The following is a 15,753-nucleotide window of genomic DNA, read 5'->3' on the forward strand; positions in this document are numbered from 1 at the left end:
GAGGGACCTTCCATAGGGCTCACATCTCTCAACCCTGAAGCTCAGGGGCAGGGGAGATCTTACTGAAGGTGAAGTCAGCTTCTGCTTTCTTTAACAGTTACCAAGCTAAGATTACAGGTGTGTGCCACCATGTACAAGTAGTCTGATGGAAGGGAATTTGGGAATTCTTTCCTTTATCAAAGAAGGCCTATTGGAGCCTTTTAAAACAGATTCATGTCAATGGAACACTTAGTTGTTCCACTGCCTGCACCATTTGAAATTCTAATCCCTAGGACTCTCAATATAGTAGGGATGTTTGGAGTTCCAGAAGCAGAAGCCAGGGACTGTGTGAAAGACTGAGGGACTGAAGCCCGGCTTTGGGAACTGAAAGGTCCAGAGATAGTATTTGGAGGGCTCACATTTGAGGGTTGTTGTTTTTTGTTGTTGTTGTTGTTTTTGTCAGTCCTTGGGCTTGAACTCAGGGCCTGGGCACTGTCCCTGAACTTCTTTTGCTCAAGGCAAGCACTCTACCACTTGAGCCACAGCACCACTTCTGGCCTTTTCTGCTTATGTGGTACTGAGGAATGGAACCCAGGGCTTCATGCATGCTAATCAAGCGCTCTACCACTAAGCCACATTCCCAGCCTCACATGTGAGGTCTATAGAAGAGCTCAGCAGGTAAGGGTCAGGTCCAGAGACTACAGTTTGGGAAAGGAAAACTGGGTTGAGGTGTAGGGTGTGGGCCCCTGAGCCTCAGTTAAACTGGTTTTAAACCAGCAGGAGAGGGGAAAGAAAGGCAAGGCTGAAGTGCTTCCTCATCATCCTTCTTTCTTATCCCACCACTCCTACACCAACAAACCCTCTTAAATCTCCCCTAGGCTGCTGCTGTTGGGCTGGGGCTATTTCTCCTTCTAGAGTCCCTGGCTGAGATAAAAAGGGGGAACTGACACCCCCTCCTTGCACTCAAGTTAAAGATGACAGAACACCATCTAAGGGTGGGGACAATGACCAAAGCTGGGGCAGGGCATCCCCACAGGACCTCAGGACAAAGACTAAGGAAAGGACAGCTGTTGGTCAACTGACCAAGCCCTTCCCAAAGATTTTTATTTTTATTTTTTTGCCAGTCCTGGGGCTTGAACTCAGGGCCTGAGCACTGTCCCTGGCTTTTTGCTCAAGGCTAGCACTCTGCCACTTGAGCCACAGCGCCACTTCTGGCCATTTTCTATACATGTGGTGCTGGGGAATCGAACCTAGGGCTTCATGTATTGCCACTAGGCCATATTCCCAGGCCCTTTCCAAAGATTTTTAAATGATGCGGTTTGTGACTAAGAGGATTTGTTGCTGTGGGTTGTTATTATCTAAAAGGCCCTGGGCAATTAGGAATTAGAAATTACTATAGCGGAATGTTTGAAACTAGAAAATATTCAAGAAAATACAAGGTAAATGACCATTACTGATTGTGCAGATCATCAGTACTAATCTAATATTGATGTTACTGCCAATAAATCAAATTTTGTGTGAACTATAAAATCCCAACATTTTGTGTGTGTGTGCTGACACCAGAGTTTAACTCAGGGCCCTGTGCTGTAGCTCAGTTTTTTTTTTTTGTTTTTTGTTTTGGTAACCGTTAGCACTATGCCACTAGAGACATACCTTCAGTCCAGTTTCTTTTGCTGGTTAATTGGAGATAAGAGGCTAGTGGATTTGTCTAGTGGGTTCATCTGTCGGGCTGGCTTCCAATTTTGATCCTCAAATCTCAGCCACTTGAGTAGCTAGGATTACAGCTGTGAGCCACCAATGCCTAGCCTCAACATCATCTTGGGTTTTTTCCCTTTCTTTTTGCCTTATACATGCTAAGCGAGAGCCCTATACTGAGCATCTGAAGCCCCACACCCAACATCTTGCAACTCCCCCATTGGTCCCAGGCTATTATTGACATGAGTTTGTTTCTAGGTACTAACTACACAAAGACAGTGTCTGCTGGGTGGTACTTTGTTTTTTATTTCAACATCTGGAAAGTAGGAGGGGAAAGGAGTCCAACATCATACAGGTGTTAGCTCGCAATGGGGCCAGGCTTCAGGCTGTCCGGGCCCGCAGGGACTGCCAGGTACACAGCCCTGGCTCCCGAGGCAGGCAGGCAAGGTGACGACTTTGGAAGCCCTTCTCTGAACCTAGGAGGAGTTGGTCTGTCCACAAGCAATGGGTGTCACTCTCCAGTTTGCAGGGGATGGATGAACATGGAAACACCTGGAAGAGAGAAGAAAGCTTAGTCAATGTGTCCTCGTTTCACTCCCTCCCCTAGGGAGAGAACTTTCCTTAGCGGGCCACAGGAGCTACATACAGGAGAGTTGGAAAGAAACAGAAGCAAGTTCAGTGAACAAGCAGGCAAAGAAACAACTAAAATTCCCAAGGGAGCAGGTGTCAGGCTTGGGAGAATGACAAGAGACATGTAGTACAGTGCTTGTGTTTAGGAGGCAGCTGCAAAGACAACAGTAGCCAGAAGGTGGAAGAAACAAGCCCAATGTTTGAGGAAGAACCCTGGAAGGGAAGGCAGACAGGCACTCACTGTGCATGCCTGACAGCCAGCACTGTAGGTCTTGGTGAAGCCTCTGCGCTGAGCAGAACTCAGACTGTGCCAGGGAGCCAGGAAACTACAAGTGGTGATGTGCAAGTACCCGTTCCGCAGTTGTCCTGGAAGGGATAGGGGAAACCAACAGATTAACTTTGGGTGGCGCCTGATTGGAGCCTTAGACTTACAGACGGCAAGACAAAGTCCTAGCCTTCTAATAGACTGAAATTGCTTTCCCTTCAGAGCCTCGCCCCCACCCGGTGGGGGGCGGCTGCGGACGAATGGGTGTGGCCCGGGAGGGGGCGGGGCCTCACCAGCGATGAGAAACTCCTCACTGCGGTTCTGGGACTGGTGAAAGTATCCGCAGACGCTCTCCATGGCGGGGGTGTAGACGTACCGGATGTCCGTGGCCAGCCCCAAGGCGCTGAATCCTTTGAACATCTGTGGACAGATGAGGGGGAAAAATCCTTTTACTGACATATCCTCCCACTCGAAGTTCTTCCCTGAAGTCACATACTTAAATCCCGAGATTACAGACAGCTTCTTTACTAACTGGCAGCTTCCCTAACAGCGTCTGTTTTGAGGAGGATGTTAGGGACTGTTAGGGAGGGGTGAGAGGGCTACCTTAGTCATCTTGATCTCATAACGCTGGTAAAAGGTGGTCTGGTTGACTTCTGCGGTCCCCATGAACTTGGCTCTTATGACTACAGAAGCGAGAGGGAGACGGAGTCAAAATGGGTGGCATAGCCAATAAAAATAAAGTAGTCATCATAGTAGAAGCAAGTATTCATTATAATGCCAACAAAGACAGCACACAAAGTAGTTTATACATCTGTTCATAGATTCATTAAATGCATGGAGCTTTTCCATATATTCATTTGTTCGTTCACTCAACAAATATTTTGGAGTGCCTACTGTATGTCAGGCACTATGGAGTGCCAGAGAAGGACCCAGCAATGAACAATGAACATAGATATCTCTTCTCTTTGGAGCCCACACTCTCAACAGGAGGGGATAGACTAAAAATAAATATGAACGTGGAATTTTAGAGGATGATAAGTATAAGTGTGATGAGGAACTATAAAATCAGGTAAGGGGGCAGACAAAGAATCTTTGCTTGTCCAAACTTTATAGGCTCTTGAAACTTCTCCCAGGCCCACCCGTGCACTTTCTTATAAAATCCATATTTAGCAAAGAATCCTAAGTCAGGTTAGTGAGACCTCCCACACCCACATCAGGTTCCTCTCAATATCTGATGGGGTTCTTCATCTTCCACCATCCCCACGTGGTGTCTCATCACCTAGGCCTGGTTTCAGCAAGAATCTTATTAAGGGGCTTTAGCCAGAATCCCCACCTCCACCTCCATGCCCCTGACGTCTCCATTCACTGATCCCAACCTTACCTGCTCCTTGGCAGTGGAGTCCCTCTTGCCCACACTGTGTTGGGAGGTGAGCCCAATCTCCCCACACCCCCCACTGAAAAACCTCTTTGCCTCGATCTTCCTGCTTATGGGGATGGCCCTGGATGAAGTCTGTTTTATTGTTTCTTCACAGGTATCATTTAGTAATTTTGTTTTCTTTAACAAAATCAGGAGTCCTAGGGAGTTAAACTTTTGTGGCTGCCCCCTTATCTAGATAACCTGATGGCAGGGTATATATACAAGGAACAGGGAGCAGCCAGCACACAGGCTAGGAAGGGAGCTTGAGAATGGCATAGTCTTGGAAGCCTGAGGACTCCAGTGTGGCCAAACAGAGAGATGCTGGAATGAGCAGAAATGTTCCAAAGGTAGCTGCCATGCAAAGCTAAGCAGATAGAGCATGTAAGCAGGGAGGGGTCAGACTCACCGAGGTCAGAGTTGCAGAAGGCTGTCTGTGGGTGGGGTGGGGCACAGGTGCAGGCCCTGCTGGGGGCTATCAGTGACATTAACAGGAGGATGCCGGAGGTCAGGGGTGCAAAGGGGGTCATGGTGGCTTCTGTTGGGAAAGAAGAGTGTTAGACAGCCCCCAACCATGCTGATCTGGAGACCCTGATAACCCAAAGGTCTATCTAAGTCAATTTGGGTTTGGAGTCTGGGAATCTTAAAGGGGTTAGGGAGTTCAGAGTTTACGGCTTAGAGAGTTGGGACAATGATTTAGGGGACTGAATGAATTGGGAAATTATAGGGCTGTGGTGGTTGGTGAATAGGGACGGCTGGGAAATTTGAGGGCTTGAGGGGGTTGAGACTGTCTGGAAGCTGAGGACTTTAAGGTTGAGAAATCTGAGAGCTTGGAGCCTAAAGAAATTTGGGGGAAGGTTGGGAGTTTAGTGTTTGTACCTATTAAGAGATAAAGGGCCTGGAGGAAATTTAGCTGGATTAAGGATTTCTAAGGAGATTGTGGGTACAGGAGCTGGGGAAGTTGGGAGTTAAGGGGTTGGGGAAGTTTAAGGGAAAGGGAGAACTTGAGGGATTTGAGACCAAAGGTAAATTTGAGACTTAGGGAGTTGAGCAGTTTGGGGAGAAGGAGTTTAGAAGCTTCAGAGGGGCTTCAGTGGGAACTTTGGGGGCAACAAGAGAATAGGAGAATGGTGCTGTGGCTCAAATAGTAGAGCCTTGTGCTGAAGTGCTCAGGGACAGCACCCAGGTCCAGAGTTCAAGCCCCAAGACGGAGGGGGAGGAGAGAGAGAGAGAGAGAATAGGAGGAGTTGGCAAGTTGGGAGGCCTTGGTGGTATTGGGAAGTCATGGGTTTGTGGCGATTGGGGATGGAAGCCAGAGAGTTTAAAGAATCAAGGGGCAGGGTGTTCTATTTCTCCCCTTTTATCCCCCCCTGCTTATCCCCCCACCCCCCAGACCATAATCGTGGTGCCCACAGGAAGGCTATGCAGGCTGGCATCTGGCAGAAGACTTGAATGGACCCGGAGGCCGGCACACAGACTCCAGCCTCAGCCTGGTCAGGACACGGGGCCCGCTTACCGCTGTGTCTCTCTCTAGGCTCCTGATCTGCGGCGATGGCGGCAGGGCCTGAGCGGTAGAGGATAAATGTCCACTCCAGGGGCGGGGTTGGCGCGGAAATCACAGCCTCCAGGCTTCCAGGATGCATTACTCATCCCCACCCAGGCCTAGAGGGCGGGACGAGGGTTGCCCAAAGAAGATACACCCTCCCTCGCCCGCGCCGCCGCTGCCGCCCCCTCCTCCTCCCCCTCCACGTCGTCGCAAACATTCCTTCCAGCAGCCTCAAAGCAGATGCAGGCAGCCCAAGCCGAAAATCTGCCAAATCTCTTCAATCTCACATACCCCGATGTTCTTATGCCTCAAGCCTGAATTAGTTCAGTCCTCAGACGTTTATTGGGTATCTACTGTGTGCCAAGCCCACAAGAATCACTTTCCTGATGTGTCTGACTTGGTGAGGGATGGCAGATAGGAAACTGAGGAAAAGCAATGGAAGGACAGAAGGCAGGTGAACGAGGGACACACCGAGAGATTATGTGATTTATCCAAGAACACAGAGTTAACAAATGGCAGAATTGGAACTGCAATGAAGGTAGGCTGGAACTAGAGCCAGAGCAGTATCTGTTCTCAGAAACAACAGAAGCCTGAAGATGGGGGTCAGATGAAAGATGCATGCATGAATGGATCCTGGGGTTCCGCCTCCTGTGCCACTGGGTGAAACACACACACACACACACACACACACACACACACACACGGCAAATAGCCAGCAGTTATATGTCACTGGCTGTGTACCAGGTACTCGATATAATTTACTTCCCTTAAAAGCTTACAGCAAGTCTCTGAAGTGGGAACCAGGAGAAAATGAGCCATAGAACAAAGGAAGTTTCCCAAGGTCACAGGACATGGCTGAAATTCAAACCCAGGCCCCCAGGCCCTGGGAGTCTAACCCAGGCTTGGCACAGTCCTAGCAAGTTGGGGAGGGTGGGGGTGAGCATTAGTGAGCATGGATAAGGGGGGTGAATGGTGGTAAAAGCTAGTGAGTCAGTAGAAACCCAATCCCCACCCCATCCTGCCCTACCCCTTCCCCACCAACCATCCCACGCCCCTATTCCCCTATTTGAAGATAGGATGAGGCAACCCCTGCCCACCAGCTTCCTGATGATGCAGTAAGATTCCCTGGGGTCCTTGGGATGGGTTCTGAGGGCTGATTAACAGCCTCGGTTGATTCAGGGAAGACAGACCAACAAGGATGATGACAGTGATGACAACAGCCACTTTTTGAGCACTTATTGTGTATGGGTGAGCTTAGGTCTTTGTATAAATTATCTCAGTCACTCTCCATTACCTCCTTGCTAATTAAGCTTGATTAACTTAGGGAGGTTAGCTCAATAACCACAGCAGAATAAAAACCACCTCCAGAGACCAGCTGCTTAACTGTATACCAAGCACTGTTCTAAAGCTTTTAGGTGCACATTATTTCTTCTCAGCCCCTCCCCCAAGGCTCCCTACTGGGCTGGCTTCAAACCAGTTCTCAGATCTCAGCCTCCTGAGTAGCTAGGATTACAGGCCTGAGCCACCAACACCCAGCTTCACATGATCTCTTTCAATCAATCTAAAGGATTTCCTTATCCTTGTTCATTAATGTTAGTTAATGAGAGGTGTTAAACTGGTGGTGGTGATGATGATGCTAGCACCCAACACTTTTTTTCATGAAACTCTTTTTTTTTTTTTTGGCCAGTCCTGGGGCTTGGACTCAGGGCCTGAGCACTGTCCCTGGCTTCTTTTTTGCTCAAGGCTAGCACTCTGCCACTTGAGCCACAGCGCCACTTCTGGCCATTTTCTGTATATGTGGTGCTGGGGAATCGAACCCAGGGCCTCATGTATACGAGGCAAGCACTCTTGCCACTAGGCCATATCCCCAGCCCCCAACACTTTTTTTTTCTGGTGGCACTGGGGTTTGAACTCAGGACCCTGTACTTTTGGTCTCTACTACTCAAGTCATGCCTTAGCTCAGCCTTCAACATTTTTCAAAGAAGAGTTTATAGAAGTTTTGCCAGGGGCTGGGGATATGGCCTAGTGGCAAGAGTGCTTGCCTCGTATACATGAAGCCCTGGGTTCAATTCCCCAGCACCACATATACAGAAAATGGCCAGAAGTGGTGCTGTGGCTCAAGTGGCAGAGTGCTAGCCTTGAGCAAAAAAAAAAAAAAAAAAAAAAAAAAGAAACCAGGGATAGTGCTCAGGCCCTGAGTCCAAGCCCCAGGACTGGCAAAAAAAAAAAAAAAAAAAAAAAAAAAATTCTTGGGGCTGGGAATATGGCCTAGTGGCAAGAGTGCTTGCCTCCTACACATGAAGCTCTGGGTTCGATTCCCCAGCACCACATATATGGAAAACGGCCAGAAGGGGCGCTGTGGTTCAGGTGGCAGAGTGCTAGCCTTGAGCAGGAAGAAGCCAAGGACAGTGCTTAAGCCCTGAGCCCAAGGCCAAGGACTGGCCAAAAAAAAGAAGTTTTGCCAGATAGTTGAGCTAAGAGGGGTTCCCCCCACAAAAAAATAACTGACTTATTCCTCACTTACTCCCTGTGTGTCAGATTTTCACTGGCTATGAGGAAACAGGCATAGAGGGGTTGAAAACCTGTCCAGGAATGAGAGTGAAGAAATGACTATTAAAGGACAAAAGAGGGAGAAAAGGAAGGAAGAGACTATGAATTTTTGTAGCTGATTGTGAAAGTGGGGAGTGAGAGTGAGACAGGAGGCTGAGTAACGGGGGTGCCGGGACTGAGGGAGAAGTGAGGACAGGGAAAGTCCTGTCCTGACCCTGCTTCTGACGCCAGCCTCTGAAACTTGACTCAGCACAGTTTGCTGAACATTTATATGTGAAGAGTAGTGTGGATTGAGTCAGCTGTTTTACAGATTTTGTGTGTGTGTGTGTGTGTGTGTGTGTGTGTGTGTGTGTGTGTGTGCCTGTCCTGGAGCTTGAACTCAGGGCCTGGGAGCTGTTCCTGAACCTGTTTTTTCTCAAGGGTAGCACTCTACCACTTGAACTACAGCTTACTTCTAGCCTTTTTGTGGTTAATTGGACAAAGGAGTCTCATGGACTTTCCTGATTTGGGTGACTTTGAACTGTGATCCTCAGATCTCAGCCTCCTGAGATTATAGGAGTGAGCCATCTGTGCCTGGCTTGTTTTGAAATAGGGTTGGTGTGGGCTTCAGAGAGGGTGTCTAGGCCCGTGACCACCTAGTGAGCTCAGTAGGTATGGAGGGCCTATGGGGACCAGTTATCATGTGCAGAGCAGACACCTAAAGATCCCACCACATCGTACCAAGTGTTTGGGCTTGATGGGGCCCTTTGTACAGATCAGGAAACTGAGGCACAGAGAGGGATTAAGCTATGATCCTGTGAGAGCCATTGGATGATGGGGCAGAGCTTAGGAAGAGGAAAGGCCAAAATTAAAGCCTAGAATTATCCAAGAGGTCTGAGGAAGGGATCATGGCAGGCACACACTTACATGTACTGAACATTGTGTTTCCACTTGGGTTTATGAAAGGCAGGGCCTAGCTGATGTGTAGCTTAATGATGGAGCACATGCCTAGTATGACAAAGCTCTGAATCGCATCTCTAGCACTGAAAAGAAATATCTAGAATGCTTGGCAAATTCAGAGTGGGCATGCATGCGTGCCCATAGGTCTCTGGTGAATATCTGCTCTAGAAGTGACATGCATTCCTAGCTGTGTCTGTCTGTTCCTGAGGATCTGTTTGTTCCTGAGTGTTGTGCTATGGATGCCTTGGTCTCTTGTGTGCTGTGGGGATGCTTGAGTGGAATGTCACTATTTCGCTGGCATGCTGCCCAGACAACCTCCTTCACCCCTATCCAATCCCCAGACTATGCCTTTCAGCCCTCACCCCCATGACGCAAGTGATTTAGGAAAAGAGGAAGGGAAAGGGGAGTGTAGGGAAGAATGAGGCCTGAAGGTCAATGGGTCACCCTGAGTATGTGGGCTTCCTGTGTCTGTCGGGAACTGCCACCACTCCAGCAACCTGGGGAATACTACTTCTTTACCCTGCTCTACCTCAGTGCCCTCTAACGCCACAGGGTTATGGGAGACTGAACATAGTATTTTCTCCCGTGTGTGTGTGTGTGTGTGTGTGTGTGTGTGTGTGTGTGTTGTATACTTAGGAGAGCTGTGGTATCTCTGCATGTGCGTGGCTCTCTGTGTCATGCATACAGCAAGGCATGCTGGGTACATGTTTCTCTATGTGCATTTCGTCTGCTCAGATATGTGGGGCAGGCCGGTGTGATGAGGATCTGGTTATGGGGAATATGTAAAAAGCACATGAACTTCCTGTGGCTTGGAGAGACCCTACTGTTGATTGTGCATATGCTTAGGAGTATTGCATGCTTAGCTGGGAGTGTTGAGTACGTGTCCAGTTCTGTTGTGTGCATTACACAGGTGATTCTTTACATGTCCCTCAGACATTTATGGGGCTTTAGGGGAGGGGAGGAAGGCTATGTGTGTGGGCTCCAAAGTGCTGACTTTGTGTCTAAGACTATGGAGTGTGTCCTGATCAGGAGTGCTAGCTTCTGTCCCCAGCTGTTAGCACCTAGTTAATGTGCTTTGAGCAATGTCAATTGTCCATCTCAACATGCATAGATGTCTCTGGATTTAGCTGGGCAGATCTGAGTTTTGAGGATTTGTGTGTGTGTGTGTGTCTTCTATACAAGGCTTGGCTGAAAGGTCTGTTGCTACATGCTAACCACCACACACACCCACACCCACACTCACTTTTGCTATCATTCATTCACTATAAAAACAAACTTTCTCTTTTCTGGTAAGTTCCCCACCCTTATTCCATGCTTCTGCCTGGGAAAGCAGGGGTGGGATGTTTGGCACTGAGAGAGTGGAGGAAGGGACATGCAGACAGGGATTGGGGTTGGATTCTGGGTTTGGAGGTGCTGCGTGACTCCCAGCAGCTGTCCATCTCTGATCTGCCTTTTCTGCAAAATGGGTCCTAATGTGGCTCACTATGGATAGGGTCACTGAGCATCTCTCTTCTTCTTTTGTGTGTGGGGTGGGGGGGGGAAGAGAGGTCCTGGGGTTTGAACTCAGGACTTAAGTACTGTCCCTGAGCTTTTGTACTCAAGGCTAGTGCTCTACCACTTGAGCCACAGCCTCACTGCAAGCTTTTTGGTGTTCAATTGGAAATAAAGTCTCATGGATTTTCATGCCTGGACTAGCCTCAAACCTCATTCCTCAGATCTTAGCCTTCTGTGTGGCTAGGATTACAGGCGTGAGCCACCAGGGCCCAGCACCTCTCTCACTCTTGGTAGTCAGCACTGCGGCCTGACCATGCTCCCTTCTGCCTTTGTACCCACCAGCTCAGCAGCACAACGTACCCTGTGGTTGTAAAGATGGGGCATGCCCACTCTGGGATGGGCAAGGTGAGTCCCCAGCTGGAGGGCACGCATGCATGTGGGCATTTGTGAATGCATGCTTCTGGCCCTGGTGTATGTGTGGGGTAAGTAGGGGTAAGTGGTTTTGTGTTCAATGCATGCCAATTCTGTTTGACAGTTCTGTTCTGGGATATCTTTCTCTATTCAGCTAATTTGGCTAGCCCATTTTTCTATCATACTTTCAACCAATTTTGTGTCCGTTTCTTGTGCTGGTGTGTCTGATATTGGGTCTGTGTGTGTGTGCATGCCTCTGTGCTGAACATGCACTGTGTTACCTTTTATGTTGCAGGGTCTTGGGGGTCCAGTATGCTTTCCATCCAGCTGATTTTGTCTGTGTGTATGTGGCAAGCTGACTTGGCATTTGTAAGTCTGAGTGTGTCCCAGCTTCTCTATGCCTGTCTGGGGGGGGGGGGTCCTATATATGTGTCCCATGTGCAGTTTTTTCACAACTGTATTGAAGTAGGCATTATGTATTCAAAATGGACAACACAGTGGTTTATAGGCTGCTCAGCTACCCTGCAAGCTTTGTGTGTGTGCAGCATCTACCACACTGCATGCTTGAGTATCTGTGTGTTGTGTGTACACATCCCTTCTAGTACCTGATCCCTTCCCCTATGTCCACAGGTCAAGGTGGATAACCAGCATGACTTCCAGGATATTGCAAGTGTTGTGGCACTGACCAAGACATACGCCACTGCCGAGCCCTTCATTGATGCCAAATATGATGTGCGTGTCCAGAAGATTGGGCAGAACTACAAGGCCTACATGTGAGTAGAGAGACTGGGGCCTAGGAGTAGGTTTCCTGCCCTGCCTACTACATCTCAGGCATCCCTGAACCTCTTGTGCTTTGTTCCCCAGGAGGACATCAGTGTCAGGGAACTGGAAGACCAACACAGGCTCTGCGATGCTTGAACAGATTGCCATGTCAGACAGGTAAGGGATCCACACATGGGAAAGGAGGGGGAGGATAGGAGAGTGGCCACCTTGGCAAGGTACTGACAGGCTGCCCTGCTCTTGTCTTGGCAGGTACAAGCTGTGGGTGGACACATGCTCGGAGATTTTTGGGGGACTGGACATCTGTGCAGTGGAAGCGCTGCATGGCAAGGACGGAAGGGACCACATCATTGAGGTGGGGGCAGCCAAGGACTGGTGGGGCAGCAACCTTCCAAATTGGGAAGCACCTGTCACACAGAAAGTCATCAGTGAATGGCAGTGTGCTCTAGTAAATTGTAAAGGACCTAGTGAACTGGAATATCCCTAACTAATGGCAAAACAGTAAATGCTAGTCAGCGTCTGTGAACTTGAGCATCACTGATAAATGGCAAAAAACACTTGTCAAGCTATAAAGTTTTCAGTGAATGGAGACACATTGGTAAATGTCAAAGCACTTAGATACATTTCAAGTGTCTTTTGAATTGGGCCAGTAGAGAAGCACTTTGTTAGTGTTTTTGTGCCAGTATTGGGCCTTGAGTTCAGGGCCTCGGCACTGTCCTTTAGCTTTTTTTGCTCAAGGCTCTATCACTTGAACCACAACTCCACTTCTGGCTTTTGGATGGTTAGTTGGAGATAAGAATCTCGTGGATTTCCTGCTTGGGCTGGCTTTGAACATTAATCCTTGGGTCTCTACCTCTTGAGTAGCTAGGATTATGGGTGTAGGCTACTGGTGCCAAACATTAGTGAAGCACTTTGGAAAAGACAAAATGCCTACTTGGAAAACTCTAAAGACATTTTTCTGTGAAGGACCAGACACTGGGTGTTTTAGGCTTTGTGGGCCCTATAGTTTCTGTTGGATAGACTCAACTCAGAAAAAGCAGCCATAGGCAAGATGTGAAATCCGAAATGTGGCTGTATGTATGTATGGATACAACTTGTTTCTGTCTAGAAACTTTATGGACACTGACATTTAAGTTTCATATAATTTTCACCTGTCATGAAACATTTTTTTCTAACCATTAACCAGCCAAGCACCAGTAGCTCACACCTGTAATGCTAGCTACTCAGGAGGCTGATCTAAGCATCATGATCTGAACCAAGCCCAGTCAGGAAAGTACCTGAGACTCCTCTCCAATTACTCAAAAACAGGAAGTGGAGCTGTGGCTCAAAGTGGTAGAGTTCTAGCCTTGAGCAAAAGAGTTCATGGACAGCCTCAAAGGCCCTGAGTTCAAGCTTCATGACCCACAAAAAAGGAAGAGGATAGAGCTGAGCCGGGTGCGGATGGCTTAGTCCTATAATCCTACTTAGGAAGCTGAGATCTGAGTAGGATCAGGGTGTAAAGTTAGGTCAGACAGAAAAGTTCATGAGACTCTTAGCTCTAACCATCAAAAATCTGGAACTGGAGGTGTGGTTCAGGTGGTAGAGCACCAGCCTTGATTGAAAAGGGCAAGTGAGAGTACAAGGTGCTGAGTGCAAGCCCCAGTACACACACACACACACACCATGCACACACACACACACACACACACACACACACACACAAATGAACTAAAAATATTGGGCCCACTCTTAGCTCATGAGCCATACAAAAGATGGCAGATGGCAGGCTGGATTTGGCCCATGGGAGCTGGTTTGCAGATCTTACTCAGAAGTCACTTCCTAAGCTACCTGGGCCTCCTTCACAGTACACAACCAATACCTATTTGGAACCAGATCTCACTTCCTGTGTGTCCATGCTTTTGGTCAAGTGAAAACATGCTGTCACTGTGACCTCCCCTGTCCTTTCTGCCTCTTCTCTCACTGGCCTCCCTTTCTTCCCCCAGGTCGTAGGTTCCTCCATGCCACTCATTGGTGACCACCAGGATGAAGACAAGCAGCTCATCGTGGAGCTTGTGGTCAACAAGATGGCCCAGGCACTACCCCGGCAGCGGCAAAGGGATGCTTCCCCTGGCAGGGGCTCCCACAGCCAGGTCAGACCCTTGGCATTGAGAAAGTGGCAAGGAAGCCAGCCCTTGGTCAAACATGGTCCACAGAGCAGATACTCAGTAGGCTACCAGCATCACCTATGGCCTCAATTGCCAATTGTTTAAAGCAGTGATCCATGGCTGCTGCTCTGCCCTCCACCTGAGTGTGGATGGGGTGGAGGACTCAGTCCCACATCCCTTCCGCTGCCCACAAAAGGGGCAACACCCAGTACACAGGGAACGAGGGTCATTCTGATTGGCTGATGCACTAGGGCTGGTAACTATTTTTAACCTGTCCTGTTCCACTCCTCTGCCGCAGACTCAGTCCCCGGGGGCCCTGCCCTTGGGCCGCCAGACCTCCCAGCAGCCCACTGGGCCTCCAGCTCAGCAACGACCCCCGCCCCAGGGTAAGTAACAGCCAGCTTTCCTCAGCCCATTGGCTTTCTCCGCCCACCACCTTCTCGGGTTGGACGATCTCGTGCTCCCTCTTACTTGTTCTTTCTTCTCTGTCCACCAGGCGGCCCTCCACAGCCAGGCCCGGGCCCCCAACGCCAGGGACCCCCGCTGCAGCAGCGCCCACCCCCGCAGGGCCAGCAGCACCTCACCGGCCTTGGACCCCCAGCTGGCAGCCCTCTGCCCCAGCGCCTACCCAGTCCCACCTCAGCGCCCCAGCAGCCTGCGTCGCAGGCCGCACCAATGACCCAGGGGCAAGGCCGCCAATCCCGTCCAGTGGCAGGAGGCCCTGGGGCGCCTCCTGCAGCCCGGCCGCCTGCCTCCCCGTCGCCCCAGCGCCAGGCAGGCCCTCCACAGGCTACCCGTCAGACATCGGTCTCTGGCCCGGCTCCACCAAAAGCCGCAGGGGCCCCACCAGCTGGGCAGCAGCGTCAGGGTCCTCCCCAGAAACCCCCAGGCCCCGCGGGCCCCACACGCCAGGCTAGCCAGGCAGGTCCCGGACCTCGCACCGGGCCACCCACCACGCAGCAGCCCCGGCCCAGTGGCCCAGGTCCCGCTGGACGTCCTGCAAAGCCACAGCTGGCCCAGAAACCGAGCCAGGACGTGCCGCCACCTGCCACCACCGCTGCCGGGGGTCCCCCGCACCCCCAGCTCAAGTAAGGGGGCCCCTACAGCAGCCTTCACTTGCTGCTCACAAAGCGGGTTCCCGGCTTGGTAGGGCAGCCCCAGCATCACCGCCCAGTAAAACCCAGGCCCTGGTTACTCCCAACAGAGAACCCTGCAGCTTAAGCCAAGCCCCACTTCTGGGTTGGCGCTCCTCCTCTCCACCTACATCCTTTTGTCTGAGTCCAGGGATTTGATGCCAGATCCCAGACACTTTTGTTCACCCTCCTCCACTTGTTTCCCAACAGGCCTTGGGAAGGTCCCCAATTCCAGGCCCACAGTCCGTGCCTGACAGACCCACCCATCTCTAGCACCTTCCTGCCCAAACCCACTCAGGCTTTCCTGCCAAACTTGCCCTTGCCCTGCTCTTCCAGCCCATCCCTGAAATGTGTCTGGCCTTGTCACTCCATTCTTCTCAGGCAATCATTTCCAGAACAGCCTAGGCAACTTTTTGGTCTATCCCCCAAATCCTCCTGGCCCATCTATCTGCCCCTCCATCATCCTCCCAGCCTCCTCTGGCTCCATCCCACCCGCCCCCAGCTCAAAACTTCTCCTTGCCCCCACCCAACTGCTTCCTTCTAGACTGCCTGGCACCTACCAGCCTGTCCTTGGCCCAAGTCCCTCAGTCCGCTTTAGAATCCTCACCTTTACACTGGAAACCTCCTTTGTCTTCCTTTGTACATCAAAGAAACCTAGACTTGGGCCAGGGCTCTTCCTATTACTCCTACCCTTCTTCATCTTTCACCAGTCTTCCCAGCAGTGCTCTCAGCTCCCTAGTCCCAGGCCCAACCTATTCCAAAGTCCTCTCAGC

The 15,753-nt window shown here is 50.2% G+C and overlaps 2 protein-coding genes across 4 annotated transcripts in view; one reads left to right on the forward strand and one right to left on the reverse strand.

The window, feature by feature from the left end:
- Positions 1–15,753, forward strand: part of Syn1 (synapsin I) — a 71,753-nt gene that overhangs the window by 54,745 nt on the left and 1,255 nt on the right. For 2 of the 3 annotated variants that reach the window (XM_048335687.1, XM_048335689.1), the window contains exons 6-12: positions 10,855–10,917; positions 11,554–11,696; positions 11,788–11,862; positions 11,956–12,058; positions 13,686–13,832; positions 14,146–14,233; positions 14,344–14,935. In XM_048335687.1, coding sequence (XP_048191644.1) covers positions 10,855–10,917; positions 11,554–11,696; positions 11,788–11,862; positions 11,956–12,058; positions 13,686–13,832; positions 14,146–14,233; positions 14,344–14,935 — 1,211 coding nt within the window. The remainder of the gene's footprint in view (positions 1–10,854; positions 10,918–11,553; positions 11,697–11,787; positions 11,863–11,955; positions 12,059–13,685; positions 13,833–14,145; positions 14,234–14,343; positions 14,936–15,753) is intronic. The other variant, XM_048335688.1, reaches the window with a different exon arrangement.
- Positions 1,958–5,656, reverse strand: Timp1 (TIMP metallopeptidase inhibitor 1). The gene is made up of 6 exons (XM_048335708.1): positions 5,500–5,656; positions 4,393–4,521; positions 3,173–3,252; positions 2,863–2,989; positions 2,546–2,670; positions 1,958–2,226 (listed from the first exon to the last, which is right to left on the reverse strand). Exons 1-6 carry the CDS (start codon positions 5,624–5,626, stop codon positions 2,056–2,058), a joined length of 759 nt encoding a protein of 252 aa, XP_048191665.1. The 5' UTR covers positions 5,627–5,656; the 3' UTR covers positions 1,958–2,055.

The sequence above is a fragment of the Perognathus longimembris genome, chromosome 28 (genome assembly GCF_023159225.1).
Source record: "Perognathus longimembris pacificus isolate PPM17 chromosome 28, ASM2315922v1, whole genome shotgun sequence".
NCBI classification, from domain to species: Eukaryota; Metazoa; Chordata; class Mammalia; order Rodentia; family Heteromyidae; genus Perognathus; species Perognathus longimembris.

What these genes read in the sequence shown, in the direction of transcription:
- Timp1 (XM_048335708.1), bottom strand. Translation starts at nt 5,626, where the DNA reads ATGCATCCTGGAAGCCTGGAGGCTGTGATTTCCGCGCCAACCCCGCCC. An exon ending in GCCTAGAGAGAGACACAGCG is followed by an intron (nt 4,522 to 5,499) that starts GTAAGCGGGCCC and finishes CTTTCCCAACAG; the next exon opens with AAGCCACCATGACCCCCTTT. An exon ending in ATGAGATCAAGATGACTAAG is followed by an intron (nt 2,990 to 3,172) that starts GTAGCCCTCTCA and finishes ATCTGTCCACAG; the next exon opens with ATGTTCAAAGGATTCAGCGC.